The sequence below is a fragment of the Nansenia antarctica genome (genome assembly GCF_963989245.1).
Source record: "Nansenia antarctica genome assembly, chromosome: 4".
Taxonomy (NCBI): Eukaryota; Metazoa; Chordata; class Actinopteri; order Argentiniformes; family Microstomatidae; genus Nansenia; species Nansenia antarctica.
This window is the reverse complement of record NC_137689.1, coordinates 26,260,449-26,285,465: the sequence shown is the minus strand read 5'-3', so window position 1 is coordinate 26,285,465 and position 25,017 is coordinate 26,260,449. Positions and strand designations below refer to the sequence as shown.

General features: G+C 42.4%; 1 protein-coding gene across 1 annotated transcript; it reads right to left on the bottom strand.

Annotated features, from left to right (window-relative positions):
• Positions 1–3,263: 3,263 nt before the first annotated feature.
• LOC308155931 (zinc finger MYM-type protein 3-like) lies at positions 3,264–21,418 on the bottom strand (the record flags this gene model as incomplete). Its single annotated transcript, XM_080529296.1, has 22 exons — positions 3,264–3,788; positions 3,946–4,060; positions 5,899–6,156; positions 7,727–7,841; positions 7,977–8,128; positions 8,651–8,798; positions 9,217–9,320; positions 9,488–9,667; positions 9,762–9,927; positions 10,867–10,982; positions 11,077–11,224; positions 11,425–11,474; positions 11,986–12,172; positions 13,657–13,829; positions 14,261–14,411; positions 14,562–14,642; positions 15,266–15,381; positions 15,482–15,632; positions 17,745–17,957; positions 18,923–19,094; positions 19,268–19,646; positions 20,464–21,418. The coding sequence occupies 22 exons, from the start codon at positions 21,416–21,418 to the stop codon at positions 3,611–3,613; spliced, it is 4,308 nt and encodes a 1,435-aa protein (XP_080385422.1). The 3' UTR covers positions 3,264–3,610.
• Between the last annotated feature and the right edge of the window lie 3,599 nt (positions 21,419–25,017).

The following is a 25,017-nucleotide window of genomic DNA, read 5'->3' as shown; positions in this document are numbered from 1 at the left end:
TTTCAATTTATAAGAGTGTCATATATATATATACCGGTAGATACATTGAAATCGTAAAATTAAATTAAATGTCCCTCCTGTCATATGACGTCGAGTAAACATGACAAGTGCTTTGCAGCTTCACGGTTCACCCAATGAACAACCTGCATCATCTAATCAAATCAAATGCCGCTTGGAGCCATGCGTTATGCAACACGATTGGCTGTTTCATATGGAAGTCCCACCCATTTCAGATGTTCTGTCTATTTCATTGGTTGTTCGGCGAGACGTTTAAATTCAAAAATCGACCGGTCGAGTTGAGCAGAGAGACAAGGGCAGACAGTTTGAAGAAGTGAAGTGCGCGAGGAGTTGGTTACCTGGTTACCGAAAGAGAAATAATTATATAGACTCGACAGTTGAATTTCAGGTAGGTGGTGAAAATGTGATTATCCAGCGCTGACTATCTACCTACGTGGTAGACTAACTGTTTATAGCAAGCGCTCGTTTGTTAGATACGTTTTTGTGCAACTGACTTGTGTTTATGTTCTCCGCACACGCTAGACAAGGCAGAACGGGCCCCAGGCAGAACGGGCGGTGCTGGCTACAGAAAGAATAACCCAACCTAAATGTTGTCTCCCTAAAGGGCTCTGCACACAGCGTGCGATTTCTGTTGCGCATCAACGTTCCATTTTGAAGTTTGAATGGAAGTCTATGAGAACATCGCATTTACCCACACACGGCCCCGATTTTAATCGCACGGCGAACATTCGATTCCATTCATTTTGAATGGGACAAAGCACACGGCGTGCGAGTTTTGTCGCACTGCTTTGTCCCATTCAAAATGAATGGAATCGAATGTTCGCCGTGCGATTAAAATCGGGGCCGTGTGTGGGTAAATGCGATGTTCTCATAGACTTCCATTCAAACTTCAAAATGGAACGTTGATGCGCAACAGAAATCGCACGCTGTGTGCAGAGCCCTTAACTGTTAATAAATACTATTATGTTGTATGTAATGTTCCTATTTCATTGTTAATATTTAATATTTAATATTCTTATTTCCTTATTTATATTTCGTATTTACTATTTCCCTAAATAAATACATGTTCCTATTCATATTTCCTTGTCATAATTTACTTATTACTCATGAAAATTGTATTTGTCTACTTATACTAAGTGTTTAAACGTCTAGGCTATAACAAAGCTAAATTGATGTGAAATTGGAAATTGAAACGTCTGTTTAAACTGCATTTCAACAGCTATATATAGTCTGCCGTTGAAATGCCTATAGAAACAGTCGTTTCAATTTCACCTCCATTAGGCTTTGTTTTAGCCTAGACGTTTAAACACCGGTGTTTCAATGTCTAGGTTATAATTAAGCTAAATTTAGGCTAAATTGGAAATTGAAACAACGTCTATGTTAAGACGTTGAAATACCGTTGAAATATAGACGTTGTTTCCCTTTCTATGTTTCAACGGCATTTCAACGTCTAAACATAGAAGTTTTTTAAATGTCCAATTTGGCCTATATTTAGCCTTGATTTGGCCTAGACGTCTACGGGCCATTTAGACGTTGTTTAGACGTAAAATTGCTCACTGGGAGGCTACATAACCAAACGTTTACACTGCATGCAATATACACTGTCATTTACTGTTTTCCAACCATTATTGTGAATTGTTGTTCATCAAACTTGTATAAGACATTAATCTTTTAAATGCATTCTGTATTCAGAAAGAGACTAGAAAAAAACTAAAACTTTCGAGTAGACAGTCAACTATCAACAGGCAGGCCCGAAAATGTTTCCATGTCGAAAACCTTCAATTAGTCAACACAAATATGAACAGCTTCAAAATGATATGCATTGAATAAAAACAACTATCCATTTGTGTGGGGTTTAATGAACACCTGTTCTTTGTTTAAAAGAGAAATGGTCAGATAATGTAAATATGATCATTGGCAGCAACATATTTTCCTCATCATTAGCCCGAAAAAACCAAACTCATTGAACATGATTGTTGATGACCACTAGTGTTACAGGCATTTTCATATTATCCATCATATCATTGTATAACCATTAAGCTTTGTAATTAATAGAAACATCCAGTGCTGCTGAAATGGCGCAATATGCATTGTCAATTAAACTAACTAAAATTAGTTAAAGAACTATACAACGTTCATGTAATGTACAATTCAAACCATACAAAATATATATACAGTAGATTTCCAATAACCCAGAGATGGTAGCATTCATCAATAACTACTACAGTACCCAGGTCTTGAACACAATTCAACATACAGACTGGGGGTAATTCAAAGCGGAAGAACTTTGTGCTAACACCAGGGTTCGAGTTATGTGGGAGCCAATGGGAGCTGAGCTCCCATAAGGAAGGTCTGAGCTCCCATGAAAGCAGTAAAATCATACATCTGTGGGGGTCGCTAATAATACATTACCACAACCATTATTTGATCAAAAATGTCAATGTAATGAGTATTATTTATATGATAAATATTCTAAAATAAACACGTTTTCCAAAAGAACTACGCGCACCAGCATTAATCTCCTGTGAATGACAGTATGCCTTTGACTGCCTGCACTTTACCACCAAGACACTATGGGGCGCAGTAGAATATTGTGCAACAGCAGAATATGATCGTTGAGAGCTTGCAAACGTGATTATTGAGAAGAAAACATTCAGTAGCTAGCAATCATGCCGCCCCAAAAAAGGCCACTGCTGCCGACCGAGTCGACAAGCCTGGAAAGTTTCTGGTTTTCAACCAAGAAACCAAACTTGAATTCAGCTGCACCTGTTATGACACCCAACGTTGAAACTGTTGAAATAGCAGAGCTCAAACAAATCCAAGTGCTTCCGAAGAAAGTAGCAGAACTCACCTCCAGTATGTATAAGGAGACAGCTAGTTCGTTCAGGGCAGCCTATACTGTCGCTAAAGAAAGGATGCCTTATACAAAACTGAATCCAATTATGAAACTTAATGAGATGAATGGCGCGACAGTTGGCCCCTGCTCACCGATCCGATCATTCATGTGCCCAGATTGTAGAGCACATTGCACAAGAGATGAAACAAATTAATTTCTAATGTCAAATCACTTGATTCCCGTAGTAGCATAACATTAGATGAAAGCACAATTCATGGACGAGCATACATGATTATTGTCGTGCTAACAGGGAAAGTGAATGGACTGTATAGCAAAAACAACAAAATTATTGGCCGAGATACCCGTAACTATCGCTTATAGCTGTTGTTTCATGTGGTGCTGTTGATGTGGTGAAATGAATAGCCTATGGCTAATTAAAACTTGTAAGTCCCATCGCTGTGTGGGCATGATTCGCGCGCGTGCATGAGAACATTTCGCACTGTTATTTTGGAGACCCCCACAAAGCTCAGCTTATAACTCGAACCCTGGCTAACACTGTAGCACACGTGGGAAAAAAACATTTGAGACTTTTGTAGATTGTCAATTGTGGAATATGGAATTGAAAAAGTATTGCAGTTAAGCATGTAATCTCTTTTACTAGTGGCTTACAACTCAGCAATGTAAACTGTGTGTGTGTGTGTGTGTGTGTGTGTGTGTGTACATGAAATTTAAAAAGTAGTGCCGTCAGTGTGGCTGTCAGTCCATGTCTCCCTGCCCCTCGTAGACGTCCTTGACGGTCAGGATCCTGTTCAGCATCATTCCCATCATGCCTCTGTCCATGGGGACGTCAGAGTACCAGAGACGACTGTCTGCCATACACATGCTCTCCGGCTGCAGGTAGAAGGAGGTGCTGCTGCCACGCACCCGGTTGGAGCTGAAGGAACACAAAGACAGCATGTGCACGTCAAACACAGTCAACCGCGGTTGGATTTACTCCTTGCGATACAACGAACACCTTCAGAATCCTTGACAGAGGTTAGTGGCTTCAACCAGGCCTGTTTGCCTATGCTGTGCATACCTCCTTTACTTACCATTTGGAGAGGTAGAACTCAAAGAATTTGACAGGGCATCTGAGAGGGTTCAGGTTGTTCTCTTGTTGCTCCAGCTCCGGTGGCTCCTCCCTCCTCCTCTTCCCCAAGATGCTCTCTGTGGACAGAGCAGAGGCTCACTGTCTGCTGGTGATTATCCTAACATCCTAACACTTGGCAGCAGTCTGGGCCATGTTGAACGTGAATGCCGGGCCCCCAGATAGCACATTTAAGGGGACAATGATTTGGCCCTTTTTAATAAATACTATTATTTTGCAACTGACAGGGTTTTGTGTTGAGGGTCACTTTTGGAACTGAGCCTTCCAAGAGAGGTGTTATGAGATGCTGATTTATGGAGAATGTGTGCCCTACATGTAAAACCAAAACAGAAACAGCCCATCAAGGATCGTCCAGTATCATATCACACTAGTGTGTCGCCTGCTGCTGCTGTTTGGAGCTTCCTGGTTTCCCTTGGCTGTAGCCAACAGAAGTGGGGGTCTGGGTGTGTTGTATTGTAGGGACATTTCTAAGACACATACCATCATACACCTTCCATGCTGAGAGCAGCTCTTCAAATAACTCCACTCTCCTGGTATAAATAGCTTTCGGACACACTCAGAATAGCATTATGACTGGGGGGGACGGACCAAAACCTCCTTCTCCCTACATCAACAGCGCTCACCGTTATTTCTTACATTTACAGCAAGCAGACATAAGAACAACTAACAGGTTACAGAAGAGGTCCCTCCATCGTTATCAACAAAAGTAGCGGCAAACATTGAGGTTAACCATTGTTTGTTTTCAATAAACGTCTGCCACCAGGACAGCTTCACAACCGCTGCAGCACTAGCCTCAAGGCAGTCAAACTTAGTTGCACTGTGGTATACAATAGGTGGAAGCAATGCAAAGGAGTGTTTACAGTTTAAACACTTTGATTTCAGTCATCCATCTTCAGTGGATGCTTGGAGGCAGCACCATGTAGTGGTATATAACTGACCAATAATCATAATTTATTGGTGAATTTTATAAAAACCGTCCAATATTGTTTACGCCTTCGGTGGTAGCCTAATCACTTGAAGATAAATTGCACCCCCCCCCCCCCCATCACCAAATAGTCCCTACCAGGCTAGAGAAATATGCTCAAATAATATAAACTACAGTAGTTGAAAATTAAACAGAGCTTTTGAGAGAGAGAGAATTCTGGATATTCTGGAAAATACCATTGCAGCGAGTCCAGTTTACACCTCATATCTCTATCACTTTGTGAACATCAGTACGAATACTACCCTGCTTTGAAATAACGGTACTTTCACGTTTATTCTCAACTTGACCCCGTTCTATTTCTTAATGTCATCTGAACCTCCTACTACCCAGCGCTGAAAGGTGGTGTGACCCAGGACAGATGAACGGCTTGGCCTCCACACTGAGGGTCATGACTCTTAGGGCACCACAGTCTGTGGATGCTTTTAAACGAGGCCTTAAAACCTACCTTTTTAATAGAGCCTTTTTTTTGCCTTTTAATTGAAAATGTTTATTGTTTTATCTTCTTTAATTGTAGCACTTTGTAAAGCATGTAAAGTGCTTTTACAAATAAAATGTATTATTATTATTATTATGACTCGAAGCAGTTCAAACCTCTCCAGCAGGCCACTGTGACACCCAGACACCACCCAGCCCAGCAGACTGGATCACAGGCTGCTCATTCTCTCTGGGCTGCATATTCAAGAAAACACAACCAATCTCTCAATGTAGAAAAGACCAGAGAGAAGAAATCATAATAATAATAATAATAATAAAATAAAAAAATCCAATGCTGGATTGTTGTTCTTTCGCTCTAATTGGGAAGGAATTTTCTTTTCAAAGTTCAACCAAGTCATGAATCTCAAACCACCTGGACATGACTGTGCTTACGTAAACGTTGTGATTTGATTCGGTGCAGTGGCATTAAAATCTCACCTTTGCTGGTTCTCTTCTGATGTGATTTAGACTGGTAACACACACTGGTGGATTTGACAGAGCCATGTGAGGTGGAGGTCCTCTTGGCCTTGATTGTCACGTTAGTGAAGGAGAGCTGCAGGTGCTGCTCCACCGTCCTCAGGCCAAAGTACTTGGTGTTGAAGAACATGAGCGTGTTGAGCAGGACAAAGGGGGAGTACACACCCAACTGTTTACACTCCCAGAGGTGCTCCTCTAGCACACAGGACGCAGAACCACCTATACACACACACACACACACACACACACACACACACACACACACACACACACACACACACACACACACACACACACACACACACATTAAAATAGATCTCTTAAAGAGGCTCTATCCCAGGGGTGGCCAACCAGTCGGAGACTAAGAGCCACAAAAAATTGTTGGGGTACCAGAAAGAGCCACATCATACATGCGGGCTCACAAAAGCGCTCATTCACACACATGCAATACATTTCCAATAGGCTATGAGACCAGTGGTGTCATTTCAGCAAATGGCAAGGTATGGCAAGGTCTGAGTGGGGGGGTTGAAGGGGGGTTCCCCCCCCTCGGTGGATTTTTTTTTTTTTAAACAGTTGTGCAATAGTCAATTTTGGTGAGTTGTTTCTATACAATTTACTTATGTGACATTAAGGTAATGAATAAAGGAGACAACTACAGTATGCAGGTAGTAGCCTACATCTTTCCTAGCAGGCAGACTGGTTCAATCTCCTTAGAAACAAAACATAACAGATTTAGCTATTCTCAACTCTACATTAACTGCACTGTTAAAACGCTAGATTTAGTCCTCACCTGTGTCCCTGTCCCTGTCACCTGTTTAGACCTCACCTGTGTCCCTGTACTAGTCTCTGCTGCCCTTTGACCAAAAGAGGTCTTTATGTACATTTTCCTTTTTTCCCCTGGCATATTTGTTTTACCAGCTCACCTAGTAAAAGTGAGACGATTGATAATATCAAAAACATGCTTGCACACACATATAACTTACTCACACACAAGTCAGTGTTACTGGCCTCAATGTGGTACAATTATTACAGAAATTATTGAGAATAGAGACATTGTTGACATACGTAAACTAGCTCTTGTAATCTTTAATGTTCGCTAACTAGCGAACTCACTAAAATAACATTAGAACATGTTTTTTGTACTGACAGAACATGACATGAACTTGTTCATTAGTATGTTACATTTGAACCAACAGTATGTAAATGGCATTTATACCGTTTGTTTAACACACCTGAATGAACGAGAATCGTGGACAAGGTTTTAACATTAAAGTTACTCGTGGCTTGTTTATTGAGGAACCGATGTCCCGCTCCAGTGTTGCCAGATAGGCCTACTTTTGGTCACTCTGGACGGGTGGATTCGGCAGCTTTTAGACTGGTTGGGCTTGAAATTGTCAATCCCGTCTGGCAACCCTGTGCTCCACTACAGCGCTTGGCTAGTGGGGTGAGATGGAGCCGGGAGGTTTTGAGTTACCGTTGTGTGTAGTGGATAAAATCACCAAAATTACTAAACGTGTTTCAGATTTTAAAAAATGTTAAGCCAGGTATGGAGAGTGCCATGAATTGCCATACCAAAACGACGCCTATTGAGACACAGAGAGCGAACCACTCACTTTTAATGAATGGATTAAAGAGCCGTACAGAGACAGGCAAAGAGCCACATGCCACCCCTGCTCTATCCTAAGATTGTATCCAAAGAATTGTATCGATACTTGAAACGACTGTTGCCTGTAGCTCTGTGAAGACTGAGCTGCATAGGGTTAAAGGTCATCATGAACCAGGGACCTACCGTTAGGGGACATGGTAGGCTGCCATTTGCTGACAATGTTATTCAGCTCCTGAGCGAAGGTGGCGTACAACTGGTCAGTAAAGATATTCACCATCCGGTTGTGTTCAAGGAGATACTGGAAAATAGAAAATGCAAGACCATTTTGCTTCAATAAATGGGTTGAACACAATATGAAAATGTACTTGAACAGACATTTGTACTACTTTGACTCATTTTCATGACGAGAACCGTAAGAAACATTAGGACTGACCTGTTGAATCCCCAGACATAGGTAAAGTATGCTGTCAGGCTTGTAGCAGGATCCTCCAGAACTCAAAATGTCTTTCACAAACTGTGTCAGGCCTTGGTTCAGCTCCACAGCGCTGTGTAACAGAAAGTCTTCTTTCATTTCCATTGGTTTCTCTGAACGGGAGAAAAACAACACATCTAATCATCAGAGGAGTTCAAGCAGAGGGATAAACTTGGAAGAGATTAACTTTTCACTCTCACAGGGTTCCCACACCTTTTGAAACATCAAATTCAAACACCTTTCAAGGACTTTCAAGACTCAATTCCTTCAAATTCAAGGGTCCACCACGGCATAGTTTGAGACAGATCTAGATGAGAATGTATATAACAGGAACGGTTTTCAAATCTAACAGCGTTATGTTGGTTTAAAATCTAGCTAACTAATTAACCTTAGTAACTAGTATGTTTGTTTTATTCCCTTCTACATGTTACCTTTTTTTGAGAGAGAGAGAGAGAGAGAGAGAGAGAGAGAGAGAGAGAGAGAAAGGAATTCAAGCACTTTCAATGACCCATGTCGATTTTCAAAAACTTTTAAGGCCTTGATTTTTTTTCTCTCAAATTCACAAACATTCAAGGATTTCAAGGACCCGTGGGAACCCTGCTCTCAGCTTTCAAAATACTTGTGGAAAGTCTTACGCTGCCCATCCTCAGGTTGTGAGTGCGTGCTTTGGACCCATGCCTTCCAGGCTTTGACCCCATAGGAGCTGTTCAACCCAGCCCCGGCAGGCAGGCAGTCCAGAGGGTCAGGAAGGGTCGTCTCTGACATCGCTTGACGCTTTGGACCCTGTGACAAAAAGCCTGCCTTAGACATCAGACTACTATGACCAGTTAGTTAGCTCTATGACTTTGACTGGTTGAAGAGACATTATTACATAGAGTATATATGCTGGGAATTGGCCCTGTCATGGTTTGTGGCGTCTGTTTTCTGACGTCCCTTAGCCAATGCGATTTCCCTGAATCTCTCACATGCGCCTTTCTCTAGAGTTAAACCTCCTCAAACACTAGACAGAAAAAAAGTTATTGTCAGAGAGGGGAATGTAAACTGTCAAAGCAAGCAGAACGCGTGAGACTAAAGGGACTTTCACTGACAGCCTGAACTAGGTCAAAAGCTAAAATTGACCCTTAACCCTCACCGTAACCAGACCCATAACCAAATGTGTTTGCTAGTCAGGTGTGTCCCCTTCTTAGTGTGTATACTGTACCTTGTGGGCAGCCAGGTCGGGGCTCTGCTCTGCTAGGGTGGGATGAGGCTCTACAACCCCAGTATCAGGGAAGAAATCAACACTGGGGTTCAGGTCTAGAGGAGCTGCAAAATAGATTTGTTTTCAAAATGATCCAAAATGTGTCAGTGACATTTCTGTCAACAGACTACGAGTGCTTCTAGTACTAGTTGTACAAGTATGAAACGCACATCTCTAACTGTCAAAGTCAAACAACACATTCCACACCACCATCAGATGAGTTGGAGTCTACCTGTGACGGGTTGGTCTTGTGAGTCTTCACTTGACTCCGCCATGCTGGGCACGTCCTCGTCACCTGACTCAGCCACATCATCAGCCACATCATCAGCCACATCATCATCTGACTCAGACAGGCTGCCGTCTGCCAGAGACGGGCCGGTGTTCTGGTCTGCTGTCTGTTTCCTGGGCTCACCTTCAAGTAGAAACACAGCATGTAGAACCATCACACATGATCCAAACACATCTAGACAGTTAATGGTGAGTTGACGATGTGGAGAGTGTATTACCACACAGATCAGAGATCTTGGCGTCAGCCTCTGCTATAACCGCTGCCATGGCTAGAATGTCAGACTCCGCGAGATCAGCTGGGCTGTTGAGTTTCAGCTGTTTTATAGTCGCCATCATCTTATCAACATGCTCCAGCGTGATTGGTAGAAACATGGGGACAGGGAGCTGGCACGGAATAACAGCAATAAAAAAAAGAAAGAAGAAAAAGACTATTAGGACAGAAAACCACATACAGTATATACACACATACACATACAATATATACACATACACATACAGTATATACACACATACACATACAGTATATACACACATACACATACAGTATATACACACATACACATACAGTATATACACACAGTATATACACACACATACAGTATATACACATACACATACATTATATATACACACATACACATAATATACACACATACACATACAGTATATACACACACATACAATATATACACATACAGTATATACACACACATACAGTATATACACACATACAGTATATACACATACAGATTTCTGCTTTTTATTCTCATCTTTTAAGCCCTACCACCCCCTCCCCTGATTGAAGGACAAATAAAGGGTACTTGGTGGGGTATCTATAAAAAAAGAAAGCTTGTAAGTATATTAGTTAATGGATTATTAATATAGTTCCCACCTTCAGATTCCCATAGATGAACCCATATTTTTAAAAGGCATTTGTCTGAGTTGGCTACTGTAACATTGTAATATTGATCTCTATGGAAACGGGTAGGGATGTAACAACGCATCGCAAGACAGCTCATTATCCATACAAATACAAATGGGTGAGATGAAAAATGAATGGTACACCTCCTAATTTAATACTCATTCAAAATATTTTACCAGTAACATGTTGATTGAAACACCTCCGGACTTCTTATTTTCTCCCTTTTTTCTTACCTTTTCACTTTTTTACCCCTCTGTTTAGGGGTTATGCTATGTTTCTTTACTCTTTGTTTTATCATAAGATGTTTAAGATATGATGTTCTGTCCATGTCTACGCTGAAACCCAATAAAAACTCAAGTGATAAATGAATGGTGATATTGACCTAGACCAGACCAACTCACCGGCAGGGGGAGAGCCATGGTGACGGGAGTGTACTGACAGTACATTTGCAAAGGTAGAGGCAGAAACACAGGGACAGGAACTGGCAGCACCAGAGGTGGACTCTGCAGGTAATCATCTGAAATGAACACACACTACATTTAGGAAAACGGTAGGTCTGATACCAAAATCCTGCTCGATGCGTCCCATTGAGAGATGGAACCACAGTCTACCTGTCTGGCAGCCCTGGGACTTCATCTCCGGTTTACACGACACCCCCGTGGTGGTCATCATGGGCTTGCACATGGACGACTTGTTCTTCTGGGAGATAGGTGGAAGAGAGGCAGCGGGCTTGGCCACCGACTTCATCTTTCCTGTGGCCTGAAAGAAAAGAAAACGTTAACAACCAGAAATGTTTTGGACGTTAAATGCATAAACATAGGGGGGAGAGTATCGTAATCGGGTAATTTTCACACACAGACAAAGTCTATAAGTACGGGAAGCAGACTGAATACATTTGTGTTCCATTGTGTTCTTTTATGGTTGGTGTTGTGGAGAAGCTGGTCAGGAAGCAGATTTACCTCACTCTTCTTTGTCTCAGCAGGGGGCGACTTAGAATCTGGGGAATGACCTGTAAGTTCAGTAAACATATAGAATTTTTAATAGCCAATTACCCAGAGACTAACATATGTTTACACTTTACAGGTTTAAGGGAAATCACAACCTTTCACAGGGATCTAGAGAACAATGTAACACTATGCTGTACACTGAACAACCGATGGTACAATAGTCCTTTTGTAAGACGCGAGATCCAAGCAACTCAACGTTAAGACACGACACGTTCATTGGTCTTTGAATCAATTAGAAACAGTTGGAACCCATTTGTCCAAAGTATGACATCACTTGGACACTGGGGGGACACTAATAGGTGGCTTGCTCTACTCATCTGATCACGACTACAATCTGAACGCACACAGGTTAGAGCAACACAATGTGGGTGCCCCCCCAGTAACACACTTTGAAATAAATGTTCCGAAGACTATCACTACACAAAAGAAAACACTATCTATTTACTAGCTATGTTTGTGTGGGTGCGTTGGAATGCGGGTTTGGTGTTAACATGGGCGTGTGTATCAGTGTACGGTCTGGTGAGGGTGACGCACTGTGGAGCAGGCTCTCCGGGCCCAGCTGCGTGGCCAGGTTGGGCTGGTTCTGTTGGCTGTAGAAGCGGAGGAGGCACTGCTGGTTGCAGTAGTGTTTGATCTCCCCTCTCCAGTGGATGGTCTCCAGGAGCTTCCCCTGACGCTTGCAGGCATGGCAGCGCGTCACCTGGGGAGGAGAGGGAGGAGAGGGAGAGAGAGAGAGAGAGAGAGTGAGAGAGAGGGAGAGGGAGAGGGAGAGGGAGAGAGGGGGAAAGAGAGAGGGAGAGAGAGAGAGGGAGAGAGAGAGAGAGGGCTCAGCACACTCAGTCTCAGACAGATCACGGTACTAACACAGCATCTGTACATGATGCTACAAAAAAATCATCATCATAAACCTATCTATATGTTGTCATCAGAGGACAACCACAGAAGTATTACAGACACACAGAAAGGTCAACTGAATGACCGTGTACTGACAGACTTTACATTTGACATTTTTACCATTTAGCAGACGCTTTTATCCAAAGCGACTTACAACTAGAGATGACATTCTCCCTGGAGTAATTTAGGGCAAGTAAGTAAGTGCCTTACTCAAGGCCACACTAGTAGTGGTGGTGTTCACCAGGTGGGATATGAACTCATGACCTTCCTTCCGATCACCAGTCCAAATCCCTTTTCACACATAGTTCCCTGTAAATTACATGGAATCCCAACCCGGGACCACCAGTGATTTTCGCTGGATGCAGAACTGGAACGTAGTAGACGTGAATTCGAACGAGACAGGCGCGTGAGACTGCCATATACCATATAATCTGCCATATATCATACCTCCATTTTATATGTATTTCTCACCATATTTTTTTCATATTTTTAAGTTAACTTGTATTATGCTTACAATCACCAAGTTTGCTCGCCAACTAAAACACTTCATTAACTTTGATATAAACATACTATACAAGTCCAAAAGCACAGTATGGGAGAACTTGCTGATGGTAAGCATAATATGAGTTAACTCAATTAGACATATTGCTAGTAACAATAAACAGACAGAACAGCGCAGCGCACATATTGTCGGTCTAAGTAAGCACAGTTGAAGAATTATATTTAGTAGTAGCGATATTCGCGGTCTGGGGCAGTTCTTATGCGCTCTGCGCTGCGGGCTCTCTCCCTGCTGTGGGAGGATATGGTGTGGGTGCTCCGTAATGCGTGTATATCCCAAAATGTAGCATCCAGTTGTGGAATTATATTCATCACTACTGTGGCTGATGTGGGTTAACTAGCCAACTTCGTAACATTAGCGGAGCAAACCAAAAGTACAAAGTGAGAAACTACTCGCTGTGGTTGGTTAACTTGTTCCACGTGAAAACGTCTTGCGTCAGACATACGTAACCCTTTCCCTGCCGGACCAGGCAATGTTCAGGCTTCTGTTCACACCTAAACCTTCCCTGTAACTTACATGGAGTCACACAAGGTCCTGACCAGGGTAATTGCCTAAGCGAATATTCCTGTAAATTCCGTTCACACATGCCCCTTACCAGGTAAATTCACTGGGAAAGCTCTTGTGTGTGAAAGGGGTTCAACTCACTATCCCCCTAGACACCCACTACCCCACTGACAGGCATCTTAACCCTGTGTTATACACTGTGTATATACAGCATTGTTTATGCATACTTTCAGGTACCACAGGAGATATTTGCTTTTGCAGTCCTCGCTGCAGAAGTCCCAGGTGTTGCCGTCCAGTTCCTCTGTGACCGCCCGCATACAGGTCTGAGAACAGTATGTGCAGTTGATACAGCAAAGGCCCAGCTGTTTGGTGAAGTCTTGCTTGTACAGTAGTATGCAACCTTGGGAGAAAATCAAATAGATGGTTTGTTGTTAGTAAATAACAGTTTATATCACGTTTTCATGCTTTTATAACATAACAAGTAGTGGTCCCATAGACCAGCCTAGCCAACTAATGGGAGGGCACATCAAACTCTGACCAAAGCCCCGCCCTAAGTCCTCAAAATAAGTCACAAGTCAGGGTAGGTCCACCAAGGCCATGGCCCCAAGTCAGGGTAGGTCCACCCAGGCCAATGCCCTGGATCTTTTTTTAGACTAGTGGTGATGTATGCATCACCCAATACTACCTGCTTGTGTATCTGAAGTGTACACATTCGTTGAGTGTCTCAGATTATCCCATGGATTAGCAAATTGAGGTCGTTTCTTATTTATGACACAGACTTGTCTGAATGGGAAGTGTGTTAGCAGTGAAAGGTTATGCTCCGGTCCTAACCATCACTGCAGAAGGCCTTCTCCACCCCAGAGAACTTGATCCTCTCATGCAGGAGCTTCTCCTCCTTGCAGTGCTCACACATAGACACCACCCCGTTCAGCCGCTTATAGTCCTCACAGCACTCTTTAGAGCAGAACTGATATATGGAGTCCTGAAATGAAACACAAATGAAATAGAATGTTTAACTTCTTATTTTAGAAAAAGGATAACGGTGAAAGCGGTTTTCCTCCCCCCAAAACAAAATCATCCTATTCGATGTGTGTTTACAAAGACTAATACATGACAAACAGTTTTTCATTACCTGCCATTCAAAGATGTCAGGTTTCCCACTGAACATGTTGTGGCAGGAGTGGCAGTTCAGGTGGATGTCGCCGTCTGGACTCTGTGGAGCGCGAGAGTCACAATACACATCTTTGTTACATTGTTACATGGAGGCACAACAACACAATGAACATTTTAGCCAAGGCAAACAACAGACAATCTCACAATGCTAATATCAAAGAGGGGGGGGTCCAACTATCTGCCGGTTCACACACATTTTTAAGAGTTTTTGTACAAACTACAAAGCCGTATTTCATAGGGTTTTAGGTTTAGGTAGAATAAAAGCAAAAGCATGGAAGTGGGTGACCCTATCCAAACTAAAGCACTTTGACGATCTTGACTTTTAATGAGCTGCAGATGCTTAGTGTGCATTTTAACTAGCATTTTTCTGCTTTACAGGCACCTACGGCAAAGCCTGTACATCATACTGTAAATATTAACTGTTCCCTTTTTTATCACTTAAAGAATTATTCATTTTTGTTGGACAACTTAGCCATTTATGCCTAAAAAAAATTAAAAAATAAAAATAACTGTAGCATGAGCATTTGGCAGACATGTTTGAATGTAAAACGCAGTGTGAAAACTCAAACACTCTTTAGGTAATCATAGGTACTCTTTAGGTAACGTCACCACTAGCTAGATCTATCTCCAAACTCTATTCAGAGTGGAGGGGGGTTCTCCTACCTGAAATTTGGTCCAACATCCAGGGCTACAGAACATGTAAATGGTCTCATTTGCTTTACAGTAGTATGCAGGTTCCCCGAGGGGTCTTTTGCAGGAACTGCAGGGCTGGGCAGGCACTAGCAGAGGGAGGCATTAACAGTGAGGATCCGTCCAGAGACGTCACATCAGAAGGAAGTCTATCAACTAGTCAACAAGCCAAAGGAGAGCTGCATCTACCTGCGTCACCAGAGGTCTTCACTTTGTGCGATGCGATACAGCACAGAGAACAGAACAGTCTGGTCTTCCCGTATTCATCCACTTTAGACAGCATGTCAAAGCTCTTGCACAGAGTCTTACACCACTGGCACGAGAGCACCTTGGTGTTTTTCTGAAATCAAAGAGAAAGCACAGCGAAAATGTTTTCTTTCATCGCATACTCATTTCAATTGTTTTTGCACATATACTGTACATATTGGATTGATAACCATTGCCCCTGCTCTGTACATATATCGTACTGTACATATATCTTTATGGCTAGATGCCGAATGCGTGAGATCTCATTCAGGTAGAATTACGAGTCGACTATTAAAGTGAAGTTCCACTGTTGTGAAATGTTCTCCTGGTTTGGGGCTGACTTTGGATGTAGTTTATTAGGTCAGAAAGTTTTTAGTGAAGTGTTGTTGCTTCCTTAGATATTAGGGGTGTAACGGTACACATATTCGTACAGAATATTTCCAGTATGGGTCCTTCGGTTCGGTACGTGTGTGTACTGAACGAATGCAGCATTCTTTTACCCACTGCACATGCAGAACTTGTTTGTGTGTTGAAGTAAACTCAGCCAGTATGCATGCACACACACAAGAGATGTCAAACTCATACCGGTGGTCACATGACCAACTTAAACAACATAACACTACGTTACATCTGACTCCAAAAGATATTCCATGATTAATCATTGACAATGCTTTGCTCATCCCTGTGTGACAATCATATCGGATCCTTGATTCCATCAAGAATACCCAAAATGCTATTTCACCATGCCCTCACATTAAGATAAATCGGCTTGCGCGGAGTTTACCCTCATTCCAATAGCTGTATAATCCGTCTCATTAACAATGCATGTGGACATTAGACCCCAACCCTAAACTCTGTGATAACCTGGTCATGATTATGTGGTTTTGTTTGAACAGAAAATGACACACTGCAAATTCTGAACAATCACAAAACTGTTAGCAAGCACGTGAAGTTGCGGGAGTATTCAGAAACACAGGAGACCTGAAGTCTCCTGTTTGGGAGAATGACAGTTACCTACAATGACGATGGACAAAGACAGGTGGATCAGACCAAAGCTATATGCCGGCATTGTTCAACTGCAATGGGGCCAAAGCAATAAGAAACGCAATAGGTGTTTTTACAGCAGCAGACTATATTCTGTTGTTGAGAACACAGGTTCTAAACATATGATGAAAGTAATCGAGCCACGTAGTTCCCTCTCGTCCGCAGTTCAGCCAGAAAATCATACCAGCCCTTTATAAACAAGCACAAACTACAGTTGTCCATGACTTATCCAAGGGACCTGCCATCACTCTCACGACCGATGGGTAGACATCTAGGCCCACTGATAACAGTAACTGCGCACTACATCACAAATGTAACTTTATTATACAAGTATAGTACTGTTCAAACAGAGTAAACCAAGGTTTAATAATAATGTAATAATAAAATAATAATTACCCTATTGTACCGAAAACCGCGACATACACCCCTATTACTGAGTAATCATATTACTTCATGCCCTTCATTCAGGACACATGATTTTTCATTACATTCACTATACTATGTTGTAATACACTTTAGCATTTTGTTACAAAAACTGTATTACAGCATAACAAACAAACACATCCATGCAGAGGGATTTAGTCATAATAGGACTTGAATTGAAGTGTCTGCAAGATGTTTTGAATTGAAGTGTCCCCTGTGTGGAATACTCAACTTAAGCCTCGGTCTGGGCCAACCCATGAAAACATTTCAAAGAAGTGGAACATCCCTTTAACATCCCAGTTTTCATTCAGCTTTTGAGCCTCAAAAATATTATTTTACATGAAAGCCTATGCATGAAAGTGTTGCATATATACATTTTATCTGACTATACCTTTGCCAAAAAGTTCTGTTTCTTAGAAAATGTACTGTATTTCTGGACATCTTATGAGCATTTTGCATCCATTGATTTCCATAATCTCACTCTTTTGTCCATGTACGATACTCTTTCAGAGGAGCAGAAGTTCTGTGTTTACAGACTGGTGAAAAGACTTACGCCGGTGTCAGTAAAACGCCCCAGCACCAGATGGTGCTTCAAGTGTTTATTAGAATCTAGCGTCCAAGACAGTACGTTCCTTTTGTGAACTGACGGCATACAGACACTTAACCAGATGTTCAAAGACTGTGTTGGCTATATGTAACGAGAATCGGACGTTAAAGGATTAAAGACAAACATCCTCACCATCTTATAGAGCCTCAGACAGGAAGAGTTGCAGAACCTCCTCTGCTGGCCCTCATGGAGGAGGTACTCAGCCCGACAGTCAGACATGTTGATGTAGGTGCCGCAGGCGTCACAGCAGCTGGTCTTGAGGCCCTTGGTGGCCCGGAAGCGGGTGAAGCAGGCGTCACTGCAGAGGAGATGCACCGTGTTCCCGCTGGTCACTTCATGGACCATCTGAGACGGAGAAGAGAGACATGTCAAACTCAAGGCTGAACATGATCACTGATCACAGAAATCTAGGTTTGATAAAATAAAATAAAACTCCATTATCATGTCCATCATACACTGACACACAAACTACTCAGTACAAATCGACCAGGATGAGAAGACAGGGGAAACATCTGCCACTAGGATGACGGCATTTTAGGAGCCACTTCTGGGACAAGCCCACAATGTGACAAATATTTCACGTTACATAGACTGAGGTCAGATTGAAGCGTGCTGATCAGAAGTGGAACCAGCACGTCTTCCGCAGAGGCAGCTTTAAAGAATGTAACCTATAGCATAATCACATCATTGTTTGGTTTTGCTGCGCTTGGCATTAAAAAGCACTTACTTATTTTTTAATACATTTTATTGTACTAATTCACAAATGGCTACCAGATGGTGAGTGAAACTCAAACCAGAATAGGTATGGTTAGTGCCAGCTTTCTGAGGTAAACATAGATTTTGGACTTGTTGCAAGAACAGAAGCTGCAGACCAACTTTACTACCCAGTAACGTATGGCCATTACATTTCATGACAAAAGTACATGACCTACCCATTACTGTCCAATGTGCAAAGCAGTGATCCAGCTGTACTCATACCTGAGAGTGGTTATCATCCTAATGTGACTGGCATGCAATACACACCGACCCCTTCAGAACTCTCACCTCAATAAGTCACTGATTCAGATAAAGGGTGATTGTCAAGGTGTCTCCCAAATGTGCTCCTGTATGTTTAACCTGACAGCAGCAGTAGCCTAGAATCATTACAATCTTTTTGAGAGCAGGCAGTGAACACTGCTAAATTCATGTATTTCATTTTCATTCTTGCAAATGTATTCATTTGTGATGTCCCCCAAAACGGTGCAAGTTATTGAGGGGGGGCAGTGTAACTAGCTGAACAGATGGGCGTGTCTATAAGAAGATAGAAGTACCTCACGTGTGCTGCTGCACACACTACATCTCCTGGCCTGGGAGGGGCTTGGTTCCTTTGCTAGGCCAATCTCCAGCCGGGCCTCATACTTGGAATGGCAAGTGTTGCTGCAGAACTCTTGGAAAGTCTGGCCAACCTGTGCAATCAACGGGGCCTTACTCTCCCCCATGTCCCTAAAATAGGCAAGACAACACAGTGATCAAAACAACAGATGACACCCTACGGTAGAAACAATCACACGGGTTTCGACTGTTTTCAGGTTTTCCCTAACAGTGGACAGCCGATACTGTTTATGAGGCTAGAATTAAAACTGAAGGTTTGTGTAGTAGAGACTGACGGTTCTCACTGTTTACAGTAGGCACATGGCTTTTTCTTCTGGGGTTTCCTACTGAAGACAGCGAGGCAGCCTGAGCTGCAGAAGAGCTGGGGCATGCCTTTGCGCTGGTACGCCGTCTGGCCGCTCTGCAGCGTCCCCTGGCAGGTGGCACAGAGGATCCGGGGGGACTGGCGTGGAAGCCCCGGGGGCTGGGGCGGAGGAGGCCAAGACTTCTGGGGGTATCTCTGGGCAGGGCTGGACTGCCTGGACTGGTGGGAGGAGGGGAAGAGGCGGGCGGACGGGGGAATGACTAAGGGAGGGGTGGTGTACTGGGGCTTCTTCAGGGACGACCTGGAGGAGCGACGCAGGCCGCGGGACGGCTCAGAGTCGTTGTCCGACTGCTGGTCTGCTACGGGAGAGAAAGCACTGGTATCAACACATAGGACAATCACACGCAGGACACATCCTAAAGTCTCGGACAAAACGAAAGGCCCATGTCTGGAGGAGAATCATGATGACGATAGATGGAAGAATTAAGAAGTAAATCAATGATATTTTGTCCAAGGTGTGTTATTGTTGCATGGATTCTAATTTGGTCATATACATTTGTCCTTAGTGTTTCGTGATTGGAAGGTTTCATGGTCGACAGGTCTCAAAACATATGTGGCATTTCTTCAGTGTGCCTCCTCATGTCTGTGTTGGATGAGGTAGTGGTGCCTCCTCATGTCTGTGTTGGATGGAGGAGTGGTGCCTCCTCATGTCTGTGTTGGATGAGGTAGTGGCGCCCTACCCTTGTCAGTCACGGTTTGTCCCCCTTCTCCCGACTCTCCTTGACGTTGTCCTTTCCGACATTTCTATAATAAACAGGGACAATAACTAAAACAACAACAACAACAACAAAAAATCCACATACTAGAGTATATATGTCTTTGTTTAAGAATTGTTACCGTAGTCAATTCAACATTTGTAGCTACTCCAGCGCCATCAATGGTAACCACAGTTTCAGCACAACTCTCTGTTGAGACAAAACAAAGAATCTAACTGGACGAAAGGACTGCAACTGATATCAAAATAGTAAAGTCAAGAACAAATCAAAAAGGACATTTGTACACAGTCAGTTTCAAAGACTTTCTGTACAACCGTTTCAATAAATGATAAGCAAGAAGGGAGAAATCATTTTTACAGTCGAAAGACAATGAACGTTTTTCCCAGTGTGCTGAACATACCTTCAACTGATTTGGCATTGGACGATTGTGGGGACACATTGCCCCCTACTGGCAGCTCCTCTCCTCTCTCCTCCAGTGTGTCTGGCTCATTGACAGGGGTAGTAGGGCTAACATCTGAGATCATGATCTCAGATGGGCCTTCTGGCCTTGTGTTTGGACCCTCTTCCCCTTGTAACACCGATACCTGGTCTGAAAAGGCCCCCTCTTTTTCTGGGCCGTTGTCAAAGTACGAATCCTCTACTTTGATTAACGAAGGCACATTGACGTCAACATTACAACTGACTAACATTTCTTCATATTGGGTGGGTGCAGTGGAGGAGTCCTTATGCGCTATGTCCATTTGCTCCTCCTCTCCTGCGTCCAGCATCCCCATCCCACTTACACGCTGAGCGGCTTCAGGCTGGTCTCTCGTGGGCTCCGCCGCTCCTGTGGCTTTCGCGAGAGCCTGGCTGGGACCCGTGGAGGGTTCTGGAAACGTGCGGTTGTAAAACTCCTCCACCTGGGCTTTGGAAAGTTCAAGTGAGTCTGGGTCTCCCAGAATGCTTAGGCTATCCTGAGTTTTCTGTCTCTCCCTCTCCGATTGGGTGAGGAGTGGGGTCGACTCGCCGATGTCCATCTGCTCCACACAGTTGCCCTCTGGCGCCAGTAATTCAGGACAGGCCAGTATGTCCATAACAGTCTGTCCAGGCAGAGGGTTCATACCAGTCAGTGCAGGCCGAGGGTTCATACCAGTTTGTACAGGTAGAAGGTCCATGTTAGCCTGTGAAGACAACAGGTCCATTTCAGTCTGCGGAGACAGCAGGTCGATTTCCGCCTGTGCAGACAGCAAGTCCATTTCAGCCTGTTCTGACAGCAAGTCCATATCAGCCTGAGCAGACAGCAAGTCAAGGCATAAGTCATCTTCCATGGCGATCTGAAAAGAGTCCATAGGTTCTGGATGGTCTGGGGCTTCCATGTTGCAGTTCCACTTTACACAAGGAAAAACAAACAAAACAACAACACATGTCAACATTAGTAGCTTATCCAACTTTTTGGTTTTTGTTATAACGTAACAACCAGCTATAATGCCTGGGCCTCATTTATTGACAACTTCGTCTCTGCAGCAATGTGAGGTAGTTTGTAGCTAGGCTACTGTATGAATCTCAAAGTCCGTCCATATTGGCGACACTTACTGATAAAGTTTCAATTTCATAACAAAACTCAAACGTGAAATTGTATAGGAAGCTAAGCTAGCAGCAAGCTAACCAAAACGACAGCCAGCAACCAGCTATTTTTAGTGGTAAAGCAACTAGCAAGTACCACTCGTCTAGATTCAGCTAGCTAGCTATCTAACGTTAGCTCACTACGACGGCATACAACTGCGAACTATAGGTATTTGTCTCCAAGTCTGATATAGTTAGTACACGTTTATTGTAAAATAACAATGATTCAACCATTATTTTCTTAAATGTAACTTTAAATCGCGTTATGTTTACCTCAAAAGATGTGGTTTAGCAGAGGGATATCGCACGCATGTACCTAAACAGCAACGTGAAACATTTCATTGGCTGGTTTCTACATGTATTGGTGCGTTCGTAAAGTTGCTCTGGAAATCTGATCAGCACTCATGGAATGCCTCTTGTCCAATCAAATTACATGGTCCCTTTATCACGTTGAACCGAGTGTGCACCCCGGCGCTCTCAGAGCAAATTTACGAACGCAGCCTACATGTATGGCTATCGCGAGGAAACAGTCGAATAAGCCAATCACAGCACGCTCTCGACTGCAGAGCGGCAACTGGCAGACTGCTCCACTCACTCAACCTCATTCAAATAAGTAACATAACATATGAAATGACGCCAAGATATAGACAGGTTTAGATTATTTGATTTCATGGTAACATTTTTATTTCTCTGACATTCACATAAAGTGTCACTTGTGGTAGGCACAGGCAGATCAAACAAATCTTGGGAAACTATTCCAACGCACCCCTCCAGAAAAACAACAATAGGATAAACCAGGCAGCACATACATTGTATTGTAGTCATCATACCATACCAAATGAAAGCATTTACATTTGCTGTGGTTATTGAAACGGGGACCATTACATTATTACATTGAACAAATTTAAATTTTACTTGGATTGGCATAAATACATTTGTGCTATGAAATTAAAAAGCGTGATGTTTTTCTCTCTTTTATGGTAAAAGTAATGTCTAATACAGCAATATTTCACTGATAATATACCATTATCCTATGGTGTTGCAGCTATTCCATAGCCACCTGACTCCACATGTCTATTGCCTTACTAATAAGGCCTATAGGCCATGTTTCTTGCATGAATGGTCCCCTCGAGTGAACATCTGAGGGTTTCGGTAGACAACAATCACCCAACACTTGCTTTAGCTGATTTTGACACTACCACTTTTGTTAAGACGATGCACTCTGCTATAATTGTTTTAAGTTGCTGCTGTAACATGAGCATGCCTAAAAATTATGGAAAGGGCGGACTTGTTTACAGGTGAATTCCAACTCCTTCCAAATGTATACTCAAGGACGACCAGTGCTGCAATTATCTACAGAATTAACTATACCAACACTTAAGCATCATCCTATGATATCGATTTTACTGACAACAGAATGGCAAAGTATTTATATAGAATTGTTTACGTTATTGTGCTGTCAAGCAAATATTTCTAAAATCTTAGCAGCTATTATAACAAGATATTTAAGAGGTATTTATTTACTTAGCCAAGTATTTAATCAAGAGTGAGAGGTGGGGTTTATTCACTATACTACAACTGCAAGGTTGATTTTACTCACAGATGGCACTGAGGAAGAACAATCAAGTACAGAAAGTACAGACCATATAAAAGAAATGCTCATCCAGCTCTCATTGTCTTGACACAATCATTTGGAAAATAAACATTTATCACTGTATTTAAAGTAGAAATATCCTTACTACACAGAGGAGGTTGTAGCAGGGTTTCAATAAAAAAAAATGCTGACTAAAATTCCCAGTTTTACAGTCCACTACATCTAAGAAACAAAGTAGGACATTCAGAACCAGCTAATGTTTTGCATTTGGAATGATTTGTTGTCGTCATTTGTTCATTCCCATGCACTGTCATGCATTAGCATTTTAAAAAGATTTAAAAAGAATAAAAATAAAAACATAGAAAGGAATGTGTAACAGGGTATCCACTAGATGTTATACTCTGTCAAATAGTTTTCATCTGCAGTCTCATAAATCTATACAATAATCAAATATATCAAGATTTTCATTTGATAAGATATGATGATTATGATGAATATAACATGTTTTATTTACAAAAATCCCTTAAACATCTTTAATCCCTTCAACTTTTCAACTTAAGCAAATGATGCAATATCAAACAAAAGAGAGCGACCATCAGGCATGTTTAAAGTCTATCACACACACCTACTTTCCTTTTAAGACTGTAAAAAAGAATGATAAAATAATTGAAATATTGCATTACTATGTCTTCCTTTGAAAGCAGTGGCTACTGTGAGTGGCTCACGTTTGTTTTCATATATTTTTTTGTGCCCTGAAAGTGACATGACTTGGCAATGACAATGCTCTTACTCTCTCACACACAATACTCTCAAACAAGACAATTGCATTTGAGAATTCAAGCGAAGGCAAACATTCAAGAAATGTACTAACAGAAAAGTAGAATGGTGACAGTCAACTGTGTTTTGGGCATTTAGCAAGTAAGTTCCTATTGTATTTTCATAAGCCCCATTCAGAAATAAATCACCAGAGATTTGGCCTTAACCCTTCATCATAAAGTTAACCTGAACATACAATAACAAAGATGCCTCTATAGGACACATCTTTAATCTCTTTATTCTTGAATACTTACATAATTACAGACAAGGAACAGTAAAGCTCTCATATACAATACATGGAATTTACATGTTCCTGTTTCAAAATATGATCTCCGTGTTATGGCTTCAAGTGACTCCCCTGGAATGTGTTGCTGCTCCCTTCATATGTCTTGCCACATTGCCAGTCGTCCTAAAGTGAAAAAAGCTGGTGTTTCTGAGAGATTAGCTGAGAGATTTAAGGCTGCATGAGAAAAATCACTCATCAAAAGCAAAACGCTTGATCAGGTTCGCTGGTGTGCAAAGGACAGGTCTGAGACCTGGGTCTAAGAACCTCGCCTGGCTCCTGGTGTAGACTGCTTTAGCCAACTCCTATGACTATCGTTGGTATGACAACAGAGGAGTTGGCTATAACTCATATACAGTGGCCGGCGTAAGTAATGGGACAATGAAGTATTTTTCTTCTCTTGGCTGTCCACTCCAAACGTTTGGATTGACTGAGGTTAAAGTAAAAGTAAAGATTCTCAGCTTTTCTTTAATCATATTTGTGTACATATTTGTTTCACCATTCAGAATGACAATACCGTTTATGTATAGTTCCCCTATTTCAGGGGACCTAAAAGTGATGGGACAGATGATCAAATGTCACAGCCTGGGGTGGTCCAGAGGTCTAGCACCACTGCCTACAATGCACACATATGCCAATGCCCGGCGTCCGCATGGGTT